This window comes from Bos indicus, chromosome X (assembly GCF_029378745.1).
Source record: "Bos indicus isolate NIAB-ARS_2022 breed Sahiwal x Tharparkar chromosome X, NIAB-ARS_B.indTharparkar_mat_pri_1.0, whole genome shotgun sequence".
Taxonomy (NCBI): domain Eukaryota; kingdom Metazoa; phylum Chordata; class Mammalia; order Artiodactyla; family Bovidae; genus Bos; species Bos indicus.
In genome coordinates, this window is record NC_091789.1 from 17644948 (window position 1) to 17663236 (window position 18289).

General features: G+C 39.2%; 1 protein-coding gene across 1 annotated transcript in view; it reads right to left on the reverse strand.

Annotated features, from left to right (window-relative positions):
* The window catches only part of GPC3 (glypican 3), a 463318-nt gene that overhangs the window by 148401 nt on the left and 296628 nt on the right, over window positions 1-18289 (reverse strand). Inside the window, exons 4-5 of the mRNA XM_070783773.1 lie at window positions 11828-11961; window positions 955-1080 (exon numbers count right to left, since the gene is read on the reverse strand). Of these exons, the coding sequence (XP_070639874.1) occupies window positions 955-1080; window positions 11828-11961 (260 nt within the window). The remainder of the gene's footprint in view (window positions 1-954; window positions 1081-11827; window positions 11962-18289) is intronic.

The following is an 18289-nucleotide window of genomic DNA, read 5'->3' on the forward strand; positions in this document are numbered from 1 at the left end:
AAGTCACTCGCCCTGGGTTAAACAACTGGCCAGTGAAAGATTCAGAACTTGCACCCAGGTCTCTTCTGTACTCCCCTCTACAACATGCTACCCCTTGCACGCACATTTTTGAAAGCATGTTCATCCACCCCATTATGGAGTTTCCTAAGCATTTTACCCTCCTGATTTAATTCTTTAATTGTAAGCCATTTTCTACACATACAAAGCAATGGCGGTCAGGAATATCACTAACCCGCTAGAATGAAGGCTCCTTGAGGATAGGAAAATTTGCCTGTTCTGTTTACTTCTACATGAGAGGCACTTAGAAAATGCTCAGTAAATATTTGCTGAAAAAGAATACATATTATTTCCTTTCCAGCGATTAGCAAATTCTTCAGAGATGACAAATGTTAGTACAGATAATACTAAGAAACACTCAAAGAATCAAACATTTCAATAAAAATGATGTGAAATGGTACTCCTCCTTCCCTCCCCTTTCTTCTTTTCTCCATCTTCATCTATAACACAGGGGGAAATAATGCAATTTCATAGGATTGACATAAGGATAGAGAGTTAACACATACAAGCACTTAGCATGGTGCTTGATATGTAGTTCATTCTCATAAATAACGACCATTAGTACAAATATGATTTCTTTAAATCAATCAATCAATAAGGGCCCACATAATGAGAAGGTGGAAGAAGCCAAAGACCCACAGAAAAAAGACTTGCTTTATGCTTACCATTTGTAAAATGTACCTGAATCCATAGTTCTCTGTGCGCTTCAAAGTTTGTAAGTTCTATGAGGGCTGTAAGTTATAGACAGCATGTGCCATGTCATAGATGTTCGTGTGTATGTTTTTTTCTATTATTTTTCTCATGAAATTAATGGAGAGAAGACATAACTAAGCCTGAGATGAGCATATGATGAGTATTTCTCATATACTGCTATATTTAACATTCAAAAAAGATTACCTCTCCACGAGTTCTTGTCCATTCCAGCAAAGAGTGTCATTTTCAGCCACAGGGCTATGGCTGCAGATGTAGCCAGGCAAAGCACTATAGAAGCTGATGAAAGATTTTAACTTCTGAATTAGTTCCCTGAAAGAAAAACAAAACATCTGTGCATAAGACGCAAGTAAACCCAGTATGAGGAAAGTTTAATTTCCTTATCAGCATGACAGAAAGGCTCTGCCAGGCTGATTAGAGCAATAAATGATTTTAAAAGACATTCTTGGCTACAAGGTCACAATTTAGGTTTTTTTTTTAATCAATAAAATGATATCAGAAAAAAAAGTTGCCTGCCATATAAGGTGCTATTCCTATCAGGAGGATGATTTAATTCTAACATCCATTTTCTAACACGTTCAGCTTCCATTTTTCATTCAGATGCTGTTACCTACATTCTCAAAGGTGCTGATTACAAGGCACATTGAAGCGCTACATATCTTTTGGCTTCTGAGTGTAATTGAGTGCATTGATTGTAATTTTCAATGCTATTACCCTAGAGATGGCCCCTTTCCATATAGACTCTGGCTATTAGTTGCAGATCAGAATCGCAGGGTGCTCAGAGCAGTATAAGCTCTATGAAATTCTCCTGACAATGTCATCAGAGAAACTCACATCTGCTAGAGGAGGAAGGTTTCTTTGTTCTTTGTTTGTATATTGTGGTTCCTATAAGGGGGTTGGGAGGGCTCTTAGTATATTTTATATATTTGCTCTGGCTTTCATGTTATAGGAGTGCGTGTGAGAGACAGACACACAGAGAGAGAGAGAAAACATATTATATATGCAAACATGCATAAACACACACCCATAAATACCCCGCAAAATTTTTGGCCTATTATCTTCTTTCAGATGTACATGAACACACAAAATAAGACACTATAGACTGGAGGGAAGTGTATATGCTTATAAAGAAATACTAAACTATCTATGCAAAAGATGTCCAGTAGTAAACAAACCAAAGTAAAATACTCTTTATTTTCTAAAGCAATATTTCTAGTATCAATAGAAAGGAAATTAAAGAGCACTTCCTGTATCCAAGTTTATCTTAAGTCTCCACTAAGTTTTTAGAGTCTCACTAGGGAATTTCCTGGCAGTGGAGTAATTATTCAATATTGTCTCCAGGCTAAGAATGGACTGACCTGATATACAGGCCTCTGGAGGAGCTAGAGGCCTGAATCTCATTTGGACACTGGTGAGAGCCCAGAAATGCCTTCTGGGGGTTGTTCTCAGATTTGGCTAAAAGAAGAAGACTGGTGGAAATTATTTTCTTGCATTTAATGCCATTTTCCATTTTATTACCATAAGACGACTCATTTCAACTAATGATTCAGAGGAAGACAGAGAGAATGCGTGCTTACAATACTTGGCACATCTTCAGAAAGGCTCGAATCACAGTAAAGCCAGGGTGATGGACAAAACAACTGGGGAAGGGCTATTGAGACATATATAACTCCTGATACCCCAACAGTTACTTCCTGTTATGCTCAAACTCTCTCATAGCCTACTCCTGGTAGCTGCGCTTCGTCAATCTCCAAAGTGAAGAGGCTCAGTATAGGGCTCTGAACATAAAAGTCAACATTATAGTTTCTCACAGAGGAAAAAGATGGGTTCAATTAACGCTAATAGGGGAGATGCTCCGTTTTACAAGGTAATAATACGGTTCCCAAGAGTGGAAATTGAAAGACTAAAGGCTGAGGCCGAGTAATTCCCCTCCTTACACGAGGAAATGGAATATGGCTATTAGTCTATGAGAAGTGATGGCCATCCCTTTAATGAAAGTTTCCCTTAGGCCTCCTCCTACCTCCAAATTCTCTCTCACTAACATAGCGCTGGCAAGAAAAATTGAACTCATAGCAAAGCCTTCCAGTTTGACTTTTCTAGAAGTTAAAAAAAAAAAAACTCAGCATAACACTCTGAACTGCTTCCAGCCTCCCAACTCTTGGAGTCTTTTTCTTGGCTGATCATAAAGATCACTGACACACTGGAGCAGATTCAGAGAGGGTCTATCTAAGTGTTGAGGGGACGAAGGGCTGTGATAAACCTAAGACCTCCCACTTTAATATGGAAAGATATTACTCGGTTGGGTCAAGATAAAAGTCTAAGAAAGACATAGGAATGTAAATAATGTCTGGCTCATTAAAACTGTAGAACTTAGGGAATCTCTCTGACACTTGAACAAGGTAGCCTGGGGAAATAAAAGATCATCTTACTTCACAGAGTACTCATTACCTCCATAGGACATACACGATGGATCTAAGAGACTGTATTTTTAAAACTTGTTCCTGAATTAGTTGTTTTGAATTTAGAACACAGTATCATCTACGAGCTATGATATAATGATGGTTGGGTTCTCAGGACAGCCCCTTAAAACCTATTAGGAGTAGTAGCTAAGAGCACTGATTTTGGAGTCTAACTCATATGAGTTTCAAATGCCAATTATTCCCTCACTTACTTAACAGGAAAACCTTACTAGACAGACTAAACTTCTCTGAGGCTTAGTTTCTTTATTTTAAAATGAAGCAAACGATAGGTTGCTGGGATGATTAAATGAGACAATGCATGTAAAGTGCTTAGCATAGTACCTGGCACAGAATAATACCTTACTATGTTAGCCATTTGGCAATTTATTTCCATTATTATGAGCCTGTAGAATATAAATATATAATCTATAGAAATATATATTATATTCCAGATAAACTTATGTATGCAAGATAATTAAGCTTTTTCAAGTCCCAGATAACTTTATATACACAAGATAAATAATATTTCATCTGTTAAAGTGGGTATGAGAAAGTACAACCATGTTCTCTCCCTAAATATTTTTCCTGTTACTCTTTTTCAGAGACTAGCTAGCTATTGGACTGGGTAAATCACTGGACTAATCTGGTATAGCAGTTTGGATGGTCTTTACTTGGTAGCAAAGTGGTGGTGGCCTTCATAAGGATTCGTGTCTAAGAATCTGATGTTGAATTTTAAAAGGTAGATTAATCATCAGGTGGGATACCAAGGGGGGAAGGGAAGAGGGAAGGGATGGATTGGGAGATTAGGGTTGGCATATATACACTGCTGCTGCTAAGTCGCTTCAGTCGTGTCCAACTCTGTGCGACGCCATAGACGGCAGCCCACCAGGCTCCCCTGTCCCTGGGATTCTACAGGCAAGAACACTGGAGTGGGTTGCCATTTCCTTCTCCAATGCGTGAAAGTGAAAAGTGAAAGTTTAGTTGCTCAGTTGTGTCCAACTCTTCGCGACCCGATGGACTGCAGCCCACCAGGCTCCTCCGTCCATGGGGTTTTCCAGGCAAGAGTACTGGAGTGGGGTGCCATTGCCTTCTCCCATATATACACTACTATGCATAAAATATATAACTGATGGGAACCGACTACATAGCACAGGGAACTCTATTCAATACTCTGTGTAATGGCCTATATGGGAAGAGAATCTAAAAATGAGGGGATATATGTATATGTATATCCGATTCACTTTGCTGTACAGCAGAAACTAAGAACAATGTAAAGCAGCTATATGCCGATTTAAAAAAAGAATTGAGATTCAAAAACAATTAAAAAATTTTTTTAAATAAAAAGATATGTTAATCGTCAGGGAAATGTAAATCAAAACCACAGTAAGATACCACATCACCAGCATGACTATAATAAAAAAAGACAGGAAGTGAAGAAACTGGAACTCTCACACATTGCTGGTGGGAATGTAAAATAGTGAAACCACTGCGGAAAAGAGTTTGGTGGTTTTTCACAAAGTTAAGCATAGCGTTCCCACATGACCCAGCAATTCCACTACCATAACAGGTATATACACAAAATAATTAAAAACAAGTACTCCTAATAAGTACATGTACACACCCGCTCATAGCAGTACTATTAACAATAGCAAAAGGCAGAACAAGACAGATGTGCATCAACTGATAAATGGATAAATGATTACATATTCCATATGATGGAGTATTATTCTGTCTTAAAATGAAAAAAGTATTCCTACATTCTATAACAGAGGTGTACCTTGAGAACATTATGCTAAGTGAAAGAAACCAGTCATGAAAGACCACATACGATTGATTCCATTCATGTGAAATGTCCAGAATAGGCAAATGGAGAGAGACATAAGGTAGATCAGTAGTTGCTTTGGGCTGGGACAGATGAAAGCTGGGGAACGACAGCTACAGGGTATGGGATTTCTTCTGAAGGTGACAAAAACGTTCGAGAATTCATTGTGGTGAGGGTTGTACAACTCTGTGACTATAGTAAAAACAGCTGAATTACATATTTTAAATGGATGAATTGTATGGTGTGTGGATTATATTTCAATAAAGCTGTTATTGAGACATAACTCCAGAAAAGCTACAAGGTGAAATATGTCTTAGAGAAAGAGAGGGCTTGTCTACAAGAGAGAGAGACTCCTTGAAACAGTGGAAAGAGACAGTCAGGAGAGCTGGGAAAGAGCCAGTTTGGATGGACTTGAAAAAAAGCTAAGGGTGAAGCGTGAGAAAAGAAATTGGTAAGAGCAGCAAAGAATGGTTAAAATCTATTTCTTCCATCTTAGAAAATGAACTCTGCTGCTTTGTTCTCATTATAAAAGAAAAATGTATGTTCACTATTGAGAATTTATAGAATATAGAAATGCAGAAAGGAAAAAACCCTCGTTTATAGTCCTACCAGCCAGAGATAATCATTGCTAATATTTGGATATATTTCCTTTGTAGACTTTCCTCTCCAGAAAAGTTTTACTGTTATTTCTCTAAAACCTATTCTTCTTGATAGGCTATTCACTGAGTTCTTTTTGGTTCTCAGTGTATATTACCCCCATTAGAATCCACCGAGAATCCAGGGTGGGTTTGGTATACAAAGAACATCAAAATGATGAAATAAATGCTTGTTCTCAAGTAACCCCCAGGACCTGCGGGATGAGGCAGTAGCTGCTCGATGAGAACAAGGAGCAGGGCTCTAGCGCATCTAGAAAACTGGCCAATACTTCACAGTCCCCACATACAGCTTTTCGGTTCCAAAAGACTGAGAAAATAAGTCTTGGTTTCCAAAAACTTTGATTTTTTAAAAGAAAGCCAGACGTTACATTTTTCAGGATAGAAGACTTTCTAAACTGATGGAGAGTTGATGACACCACAGCCCCCAAAGTAGCAGAGTAGGACAGAAGCAGTTTACTGCCTACTGGGTTTACTGGGCATCTCTTTCTCCTCTTCTTTGTCACTCCTTCCTACACTTGTTCTGGCATGGGAACTAAGTATATTTTACTTTTCTCTTTTCTTAAGTAACTTTCTGTCTCCCTGCTTATACTAGTAAGTTTAGAAGGAGATGAGTTGAATATTTTATTTCTTTAAAGAAAGATACCTAAAACTAAATTGACATACTAATGACCCACGTGTGACTCAGTTCAGATTTCTTTTCTTTGTGCTAGTAGCACGTGACAGACAATAGAAAAACCTCCACTCATGAAATAAGGCAGTCTGCTCAACTGAATTGTCTCTGGTTCAAAAAAAGAAAAAACTTTGGACAATTAGTCGCCTGGAATGGAAAAAACAATTTAATTGAAGGGAATGTTCTTTGATTCCAATTCCACTTTATTCTAATCATACATGTCAAACATATCATTTCACATATAAATAGTGGAGCCATAGGCTCTCGCTTGGGACAAACCCAATGCTTGCTCACAGCAGTCTACTCAGGAAAAAGAGTCTCTTCAATGTGTTAAATGTGGAACTAAAGGAGAGGGCCCCTTTGCATGCACGAACTATTTTGAAATGTTGCAGATGGGCACACGTGATCTTCCCTGGGGTCTCCCACCATCCTCAAGAGGAGCGTCCCCTTCTTGAGTTGTGGGGGAGGGGCTTCCCTTGGCTTTCTTGCAATGATTTGCTTGGGCCAGGCATCAAAGCAGCACTAATTGGAAACCACTGCAAATAAAAACAGCCTTTCATCCCCAACTGCAGATCTTGAACTTTTCTCCTTTATCATTAGGATTTTTTTTCTTAATATAAAATAATACGAGCTCAAAAAAATTGAAAACACAAAAAAGCATGTAAACTAAAATAATTATCATTAGAATGATGCAGAATCATGCTTAATTCTGCTGCAGAGAACCTTTCACAGTCTGACGCTAAACTATCATTTTCTACCATTCCAAAGACTAGCCCAGACTTTCTCTCATACTGTTCCCTTTGCCTGGAATACACTCTTTTCCTTCTTTCATTTGTAGAATTTCTGTTCTTCCTTCAAGGCCCACCTTAAGAGTTACCTTTTCACAAGAGAGCTGCTAACTTCCCCATCTATGATGCTGCCATTCTTTTGTACATAGCTCTGTTTTGGTACTCACCCATCAATGTATCAAAATTGTGTGTCTCTGTCTCCCTAACTAGGCTAGAAGCTCCTCCTATTTATCAGAGCCTAATCCTTATACCAACATAGATGGTGTTGACAAATGTTGAAAGCAGCAGAGTTCTATTTTGGGCAGAATGACTTGTACCAGATCTGAAACTCATTGATTCATTCAGGACATGTTTTCTTGTTTTGTTCAGAGGGTGGAAGGCACCACTGAGCTTACAAAGCTGCCCGGCCAAACCAGAGCAGCAATCGGAGAGGCAGTGGGAGTAAGCATTGATTTTGGACCAGGGAGCTGAGATCAGCTTTTGTTCTTTCCTTTCTAGGTCATTACTAGTGTCACCTAATCCATTGCCCCTTTAGGCCAAGTCAGAGAGGAAAGGGAGGAGGGGGAGTGCAGGACAAGGAAGGCTGGAATACATAGATGTAATTTCATGAGGGTAGAGGGACCATGTGACTTTCTCACGGGTTAGCATTTGGGCCAGAAGCTTGGTATGTAGATGCTGAATGGACTATATTCAACTACAGATTTTGTGTTTGGAAAAGGGAAAGATAGTGCTCATGTCATAAAATACCAAACTTTGGGGGGATATGCAAATGACAAGGTAAGTAGTATCATAGGGGAAGTGGTGAAAGAGACATTCATTAGAGCAAAGGAGGGTCAGACTGACATCTGAGATGTGCTGAAAATGTTCGAGTTGGAAAGGGCTGTGAAAATATCATTTCTTCTATTCTGATTGTCCTACTTGTACATCTTGTCCTATCCTCACTGGTTGAAATCTGATGACAGATATTTTCAATATTTGTATCTCCAAGGATTGCTGAGTCCCATACTTAGACCACCAGTTGAGTTATCAAATCGCCTTTAAATTGAACTAAGCAATTTCTAAGATTAGTTGTGTGTTGCAAACTACCCAGTTGGGGGCAGACAAAACAAACAGATGATTTCTGAATGCTACCAAAGGAATCCTGCATTTCTTTGTGTGTTTTTATTTTAATAAGGCAATGGAGCTTTTCAACTCATAATCAGATTCAGACAGCTTGCTTACAACCTCCACAAACTGAAAGCTACAATAGGGCTCCTTTCCAATTATCAGAGGATGGCCCTGGAGCATGGGTGTGAGGGGTGCTGGAGGCACAGATATTTTTTGGACAGTGTGAAATGCTGTGCAGAACAAAAAGAGAAATTTACAAAGGTGCTACCACTGCCCAAACAAGCCCTCTTAATAACATCAGATTGCGGGGGGCAGTGCATTTAGCAAGAGAGCATCTTAACCTTCAATTCTCCACTCTCCCTAAGAGGGTTTACAATGCCTATTTGAGAGAGTTAAATGAAATCAGATACTCTCCTGTTGCTTTGTTTTCTTATTCCGGCAGAGAATTCAGAAAGAAGGGCTCCATCTCAGTTTTGCTTCAGTTTGCAAAAAAAGATGAGAAGCATTATGGGGTGGGCTCATGTTTCCAACACCCAAGGAGTCCTACCTGACTGCAACTTAACTCAAGTCTACAGGTTTTGACATTTTTCTCACTACCCTTTCTTTTCTTTGGGGGTTAGCAACAAATTCAAAAATGAGTTTAACAAAGTGCCAAATCTGGGTGCTCAGCCAGGAACTCATTTACCAATTTTTTTCTTTTCCCTGGAGGAATCAACACCCATAGGGCTCTCCCCAATAAGGCAAAAGGGAATGGATCTCACAGAGCCCAAGATAGAAGGCAGCAGGATCTTAATAAACCTATTTACTTATAAGTGTGTTTAGGTTGACAGAGTAAACTCAAAATGTGACTGGAATACTGTGCTATTTTGAAAAAGCTTTACATGTGATTCTGTTACAAATTAATACACCACATCTCCCATGAAGCCTCCACTCTACCTGGGCAGAGCTCTCTCCTCCCCTGTTGGCTGCCTCCATAGACTCTGCACATTCTTTTGCACTTATAAAACTGGTTTGAAATTATTTGTACTTAAGTCTATTTCCACATTAGACTGACTTGGCAGAGCAGACTGTGTTTTGACTTTCAGTGTGTATACTGGCACATAATAGGTGTTTCCCAAATTTCTGAACTGAACAACAGCAGTAACAACAAAATATATATATATACACATACATGCACGTACATACACACACACATATATACACACAGTACTATATATGTAATTTATATTATTCTGTAAATAAAAACAAATATAACAAACATTATAATTTCTGTTTCATTTTATGTATTATTTATAAATAATACATAATATTATATAAATTCCTCATTTCAGTGCAATATGCAAGAGATTTCCATTAGTTAAAGATCAACAAGTAATGTTAATTTCTCGGGTGGTTTGGGCAGAGTGAAAGCAACGGAGAACAATGGACAGGGGACAGACAGAAGCTAAAAAGGGCCTCGAGAAATGCCTTAATTTCGTCTTCGCAGAAAGACAAAAATTTCCCAAAGAACCCCTTTGCTATGTGGAAATGGTTCTCAGAGTACTCTGGTGCCAGGACCCCTGAGATGGTTTTAAATATGTCCAAGGACTTTCTCAGTGGTCCAGTGATTAGGACTCCACACTTCCACTGCAGGGAGCGCAGGTTTGATCCCTGCTCGGGGAACTAAGATCCTGCATGCCTTGCGGCACTGCCAAAATAAAAAATATGTTTACAAAATCTTTGACACTCCTCTATTCAAGAGGTGGAGCTCAATTTCCCTCCCCTTGCATGTGGACTAGAACTGGTAACTTGTGTTTAACAAATCAAATACATCAGAAATGACAGTGTATCACTTATTCTGGGGAAGTCAGCAGTCGTGTTATAAGGACACTCAGAAGGTCCGTGTGGTAAGAAACGGAGGCCTCCTTCCAATCAACTAACTTGTTCCACGTGTAAATGAGTCCCCTTGGAGGTGGACCCTCCTGCTTCCCGTCACCTGTCAGCGGACTGCAGCTCCAGGAAACACCTTGACTGAAATTTCTTTGAGACTAAGGAGCACCCAGCTAAGCTGCTCCCAAAGTCCTGACAGAAACTGGGAGATAATAAATGTTTGTTGTTTTAAATAACTATGTTTTGTTGTCACTTTTTATATAGCCCCAGATAACCAACACAACCCAAAAGGTTCTTAAGAATTATTGAGGACCCCGAAGAGCTTTTGTTTACATGATATATAGTGACATCTACTGTTTTAGAAATTAAAACTCAGGAAAAAAATTTTCATTTATTATTAATTTTAAACCAACAAGTCTTGATATGTTAGCATAAATAACATTTTAATGAAAAAAGTGTGAAAAGCAGTAAAGCTTTTGTGTTTTTGCAAAATATCTTCGCTGCCTGGCTGAACAGGAGACAGCTAAATTTCGGCATTGGTTTCTGTATTTAATGTGTTGTCATATATTATTTTGGTTGAAGTGTATGAATAAAAACCAGCTTCACACAGATATGTAGTTAGTAAAAGGAAGATCTTACACACCTCTGAAAGAGTTTCTGGGACTCCCTGAGTTCTCAAATCACACTTCAAAACTGCTGCTCTAGGGAAACTAGAAATGTATTAGGTTGGAAGTCAACAAAGACAATGGGACTTCCTGAAATGCTTTGGAGGACTGTCTCTCAAGTGGCCTTACTGCCCTCTCTCACTCTAAACTATATCATATATGTTTAAGAGTTGCCATTTCAAAATCTCCTGTAGTAAATGGGTATGAAAGAATATAACTTAGTCCAAATCTGAGACTGTTACTTATTTCATCTCTTAATTTTCCATCTCTAGGCCAATCTCTCCCAATCCTCTCAAAGTCATCACAAGGCTAAACTCATGTCTAGCTATTCCTGAGCCAGTGGCAGGGTTGGCTACTGGTGCAGTCCTTTTGGGGAAATCAGTTCTTCAAGATTTGCACTGAACTTCCCAATCCAGTTTTTATCCTTTATAGGTAAGCATGAAACTATAATAGGGAAGGAGGGAATCCAGATGGGGGAAGGAAGAATGAAAAGAATAAGAAACTTTAATTTGGTCCCTCAACTGTCTGAAGGACAGTTGTCCTTCTGAAGGAACTGAAACCAAATCCTTCATTTTATCATTCTTAAAAGAGTGTGTAGAGTGTACACTGTAGGTGTGTACACATCAGAGTGTCTTGCCAGTTTCTCTTTGGTGAACTCACCCCAGACTCAATGTCTGGGAATTGGGAAAGACACAAACCAAGCCATGGAATTGTGAGACCAGATCATAAATAAAAAAGGTTTTGCTTAATCAATAAAGATCTTGGGAAATCTATTCCACTCTGTGTTGCTGTACTGGATATTTACATATGGTAAATTTACATTTAAATATGGCTTGGATATAATACAATATCTTTTTTCTTTTAACATTAACAGAGGATAGAATTTAATTAATTGAATACTCTACTCAGAAGAACTAAATAACATGTATTTAAGAAGCTTCACTCCAGTGGTTTTTGATCTTAAAACACAATTGCTAATTGTATGCTGAAATCTAGAAGGAAAAAAAAAAAAAACCCTCTCACCTTCTTCGGCTGGATAAGGTTTCTTCACGTTCTACACGAGCAACTTTTAATACCTTCTTGTCAATAAATAGATCTTCAGGATAATAAGCAGATCTATATTGACGTTGTTGAGAATGGGCACATAACTTGCCAATCTGAAAAAAGAAATGCAATATAATTATATGATACTTTCACAGATATGATAGTAGAAACAAATTCTGAAAAGCACTTCAATTTCTTCCCCAATTTCTTTTTAAAGAGCAGAACGAAGCTATTACTGGAGTCAAAAAAGGTGATACGCTTTTAAGGCAAAGAACCAGGAAGGCTGAAGACCGGGGGGGGCACTTTGGGTGCAGTCTATTCACAGATTTTCTCAGATGAAAATGCCTTATTTCTATAGTGAAGTACACGTTAGAAAGGACCCTCTACACAGGACTTATGCTACTGATACCTTTCAATGGCACTTGATATTTATCCCTAGGAAGTTCACAAATGGAAACTTTCAAGTTTAGGAAGGTTTGGTGTAGGAAGTGAAGGGGTGTGTGGGAGATGTACAGAGTAGTCTGTTAATAGAAGAGCAACCTCCTGCACACAAAGTGATCCGATTCTTCTGAGCATTTTGCTAGCTCTTTTTAAAATTATATAAATCTCAGGTGTACAGCATTAGAATTTAAAGCTTAGCTCTATTATACTCAGAGCAATGATAAAAATGGCATCAGCTTTCTTATCTCAAATCTAAATGATTTGGTGCAAATATTTGTAGATTTGTTATTTGTTCATTTTCAGTCAAAAGCCTGAATAAACTTCTATATAAGTATGAATATTAACATATGTTTCCCTTTGTGCCAGATGCTATGCTTCGTTTCCTTGTGTGTTATTTTAATAAGGCAACTCACTGTGTGCTAAGTCGCTTCAGCCATGTCCAGGTCTTTGCGACCCTAGGGACTGGAGCCCATGAGGCTCCTCTGTCCAGGGGATTCTCCAGGCAAGAATACTGGAGTGGGGTATCGTTTCTTTCTCCAGGGGATCTTCCTGACCCAGGGACTGAACCTACGTCTCTTTACATCTCTTGCATTGGCAGGTGGGTTCTTCACCACTAGCGCCACCACTTAATTAGGCAGAGGGCTTTTCAATTCATAATCAGATTCAGACTTCCCATTTTACAGCTGAGGAAATTGAGGCTCAGAGAGGTGATGTGACTTGCCTGAGACAAACAGGCAGTGGATTCACCGTCTGCCTTGGAACCTACATGTCTGACTTCAAAGCTAATGCAACATCGCCTTCCAAGAAGATGATGCTTGGTTTCCAGTTGCTTACATTCTATGTTTGGGGATAAGAAAGAATTCCCCATTCTCAAAAACATAGACAAGGTTTAAATATAGATTGTATACTTTAGGAAAAATACTAGAGATACCTTGTGAAGACAAAGGTTATATCTTTGTCAACTTCTATACCTCCATGGAATTCACATTGGATTTTACACACGGTTAGGCATTTAGTAAAGACATAATTGAAGTGAATTGAAGGAAAATCCTAGTATCTGATCTGGCATACCATTCTACCGAGAGGCCATGGGCTCTGAGTGCTAATCCCAGCTTTTGGATTTCTGAAGATGGTCCTGATCATATTCACTAAGTTATCAATCTCTTAATAAAGGGACAAATAGCATGTAGCTGGTATAGCTTTGGAAAGTTATCCATATATAAATGAATTTTTGAAGTATAAAAAAATTTAGAATCCGCAGTAATATCACCTCCATTTATGAAAGACAGCACCTATACAGCATGATATTCAGACCACCTCTTCTCAATAGTTTATCTTAATGAGAATAAAACAAAAGTTGCAGACATTTTAAAACACTCCATTTGGCTTTGGAATGTATGATACTGAATTTTTCAGATGTGTTTATGTAATGCCACTTGACTTGGGCTAATTAACTTCAAATGAAGAGTCTGTATTCTCTGAATTCGCCCCATTTGGTGGCAGTCTGGTAGGGTACTTTAGGCAGGGGCTGCCTGGCTGCACTGGGGAGTTAAATTTTAAGAACTTACATAATGCAGCTACAAATAACTGAGTGCAGACTGTGCATCATAAAATTATGTCCTTAGACACATAGGCATTTCTTTGTTAAACTGCAGATGACCGTTCATGGAACAAAATCTTGATTTTCCTTCCATAAATATCTATTTATGACTCTGTGAACACATATCAATGTTAGAGTTTATTTCAGAGAGATTCAAGTATTCTAATCATCACATTCAGGAGCACAGGACACACTTTCTTCATCGACACCTGCTTCAAATCCAGCACCAAAATCACAATCTTTCACACATCTTGCACAGTAACTTGCCTACTCGCAACCCACAGCTGCAAAATCTCCCTCGCCATTGAAAGTCTGCCCTTTGTATCAGTGAATACTAATTGGACCCCAGCAAGACTTTAAAGTTTTGAGTCCCTCCAAATCTACTGGAAAGGGGGGCAGCTGAAGCAGAAGTAGGAAGGTTAAGAACAAATGAGAATGTAGCAAGCCTGCAGTCTGACCTTTCTTCCCAAGCCACCCAATGTGGCATTATCAAGCCGACTTCCCAAGGCTCTGTGTGGGGTAAGGGGCAAACAATGGTATCCTGCCAACACCCCCACTGCCCCATCTGAAATCTGCCACATCTTATCAGACAGGCTGTATTTTCTTCCACAAATCTACCATGAAGCAAATTCTTCTCATATACAAAGCGTTTGTCAAATGTAGACCCCCCTTTGGGCCCTTCTCTCCACATCTTTCTCCTCCACACTGTGTGAGCTGTAGGTGAATATTATGAGCTTATTTTGAGAAGTAGACATAAAAAGAAAACATAATTTACAAAGAGATGCGGTATTCACATTAAAGAGGTCCTTTCAGCTCCCTACTTGGGAAACCTCAGGCTATGCTGAGAGACCTGGCTCTTACTCTATAGCTGCACTTGCTAAAGAAGTCAGCCTCCCAAGTGGCATTTGAGAAATCAGTATCCTGCCCAGGAGTTTTAGACTCTTAAATAAAAAGTGCAGTCCAATTTCTTCTCACTGACTAATGTACCTAGTCAAGGATACCACTACCTTTAAATCTACTTAGTTGGAGTGAATTTATTGGATACGAAGGTGTCTCTATCAGTAGACCGGGAATATAAAACCTTTTTGTTCTCCATGAACTGTGATTCCTAATGGTGCCTTTATTTATGTGCCAGAACCTGTGGCAGGGAAAGCAATAGTGCTCTGAAGTGTTATAAGATCCAAAGTGTTAGAAGAAGCCAGGGCCTCTGAGCATATCCAGGCCAGCAGGTCGTTGTTGGTTCTAGGAACTCTCAGGTGACCAAAAAACTCAGACTTGATCTTTCCCTCTAACCAGAGTCCAGAAGCACTGGCTTTGCACATACCTGGAGAATATACACTGCTGGGCCCAGCAAGGTATTTGTAAGTAAGAACACAGCAGACTGGACATCAGGAAGTGTGGCCTACAACCCCACTTCCACCTGTCACTGACGGAAGGACTTCCTTTTGACCTCCCATAGTTCCAATCCACCTTTAACTCTAGTCTCAAAAGAGGAAGGTGTGGTATTTGAAGTGCCATATTTTATTCTGGGCTCCTTTGAGAATGTGGGGATTCCTTTCCCAGTAGAGTACTTTACCGAAGATTTTGAAACTATGCCAAGCATTTGGGTTTGATGCAATTCACACATACACCCCATAATCAACATGTCAAGAAATGCAGATACTCTACTGATTAAATTCATTCTCAGGCACCCATTCATTGTTGGTTCTAGGAACTCTCAGGTGACAAAAAACTCAGACTTGATCTTTCCCTCCAGATGGCTGAGCAGAGAAAGAGGGTCTGTTGTAAGCTTCTCATCAACATCAATGCCTTGCATTTGTAACATAATCTCTCTCTCCAGCCTGGTGCCTCACAGGAAACCTCTCCACCCATTCCCTATTGTATCCAGTGAGTCCTACCACAGTGCTCCGAGGCATATAGTACAGGTATTATTGACCCTATCTTAAAAGATAAGGAAACTGAGGCTCACAAAAGTTAAGCAACTAAAACAGAGTCAAATGCCTAGTAAATGGCAGAGCCGGGGACTAGAAGCCAGATCTGTCTGACTTTAAAACCTATGGTTTTGTTTTTGCTTTCCCCCCCCCATGCCATGGATTTCTATCAAAAGGATTGACTCTGAGGCTTGGTGTGGCCTGGTTCCATAGTTATGTGGACATCCCACCCATAACTGCAGAAAGATAATGATTATGAAACCTCTAAAACTATACTTCAAAGAAGGGCTCATTCTTAAAGATCAACAGAAAAGTGATACCCAATTTTGACCAAAGTTTCAGAAAGTATTGCTCATGGAATGATTTAAACTCTCTGACCTGCCAGACAAGATTCATTTCATAACCATACCAAAGCACTGAATGTCAAGTTCTGTTGGATGTGGGAACGTGGTTCTCAAGTAGGTCTAGCCTGCTGCTTACTGCCTGCAGGATATCCCTGGATCCTGCCAGGTCTGTTCTGGTATCTGGCTTGAGTATATCCTTTACAGTTTCTCCCCAAATGGAAATTCCAGGTTAATCCTATGGCTACAAGAATTCAAGAGGTTTAAGCTTTTAGCTATACTGGCCTACATTAATGAGTATCTCTGCCTCTCCCCTACTCTTAACTAGCCCTAACTGCTCTCGATTTAAACATCAGGTGTATGACTTTACATTCTCTTTCTTAAAAAGCAGCTAAGGGGGGTGGGGTGGCGGGCGGGCGGGTGGGTGTGTGTGTGTGCTTTAACTTACATGGTCCATAACAGAAGGAAGAGCAGGAGGGAAGGGGGAAGAGGAGGAAGGAGAGGAAGCAGCAGAAGTGAAGAGAGAAAAGTTCCCATCACTAAGGCAGTGGCGCGAGCTGAGCCGGCGACGACACATACTGCCCTCAGCAATCTGACCGCTTCTAATTGGTAAGATGGATATCCCACTGACTTCTCCTGTGAGCAGTACAGCTCCTTTCCTCTCAAGAGCTGTGCCTGAGGCCACCAAGACTTGAGGACCTCTAGGGGACCTTTTCAGTTTTATTTAATGACAGAATAACTACTCTGCTAGAATCCAGCTGATGACTGTGGTCGCAAGGAGTGTTTCTCTGAGCAATGTTGCTAAATAATTCATATAAATTTAGTCTTCCATTGTCGATGGATGTAGTAGAATCCTGAAGAATTAAAAATAAAATATCCTATATAGTTATACAATTTAATATTGATTCTGACCCTGCAGTCCACTCTGGTGGAATATTATGTGTGGTCTTTGTTTTAGGGAACCTTGCCATGGATTTTCCCCCCATGCCTGGGGCTGGGGAGAGGGTAGTGTGAAAAGGCCGTAAGGTTCCAGTTAAATGAAAAGAATGAACTGAAGTTCATTTTGTTCAATTGTCTATCATATCATTGTTCAATTTCACTTAATTAAATCTTAAAGTTTTAAAACAAAATATACATTGAAATTATGTGATATACAACATAAACTTTTAAACAGTAGCAACCATGCCCATTTAACAATTCTACAGGTATCATAAAAATGCTAATATATGTTAATGTTTAGTCTGTGGTTAATGTTTTGTCTTGTTAATTTCCCCAGGGCTTTTATTACTGATTTAAATCTGCCACACTACTCAACTGATTGCACTGCTTCCATGAACTGCATGGAAGTAGCTCAAATGAATACTGATTAACAGAAATGAACAAACATTTGGCTGGGCCAACCATTCTTATTATATGCTTGTAATCATTACATACATTTTCTTACAATGAGATGGGCATGGCAGGCAGTTTCCACTCATTTTTCCTACAGAATATATGCATATGAGTATTAAATTAATTTATAACCTTGTACTTTGGGAAGCACATCATTATTAATTAACTATTGATTGATCAGGATAGAGAGCACAGAGGATAATGAACAGACCTGGGGACAATGTGAGCATTTTATGCTCCCACAGATTTGCTGTGACTCATCATTAATTGCTTGACAATTAAAATAAAAGTTCAGTAATAATCTGTAATGTATTCTGAATCAAGCTATTTTTAAAAATCAGGTGACACTGTTTGAACATTTCATTCAAGTCAGCTCTTTAAATAAGCTGGAGTTTTAAAAAACGGAACTAATGTCCTATAGATCAGTCTGATGTTTAGTTGAACTGTATCACTTACAGTAAAAAGAGCACGCAATTTGGAGTCAGGAGACCTGGGTTCCAGTCCCAGTACATCCTCCTACCATTTCAATAACTGTAGAAGAGTCCTTTAATAACCTTCAAACTCGGCTTCCTCGTCTGTAAACTGAAGATAATAATGCCTGCTGTACCTGGCAGTAGTGTGAAGATCAAATAAAATAATGGATGAAAGTGAAATGTCTCCCACATCCAGACAGAAAACTGACTCATTCATTCCATAAGGCAGAACTGCTTACCTTTGGCAGCCCTCTTTGTGAATT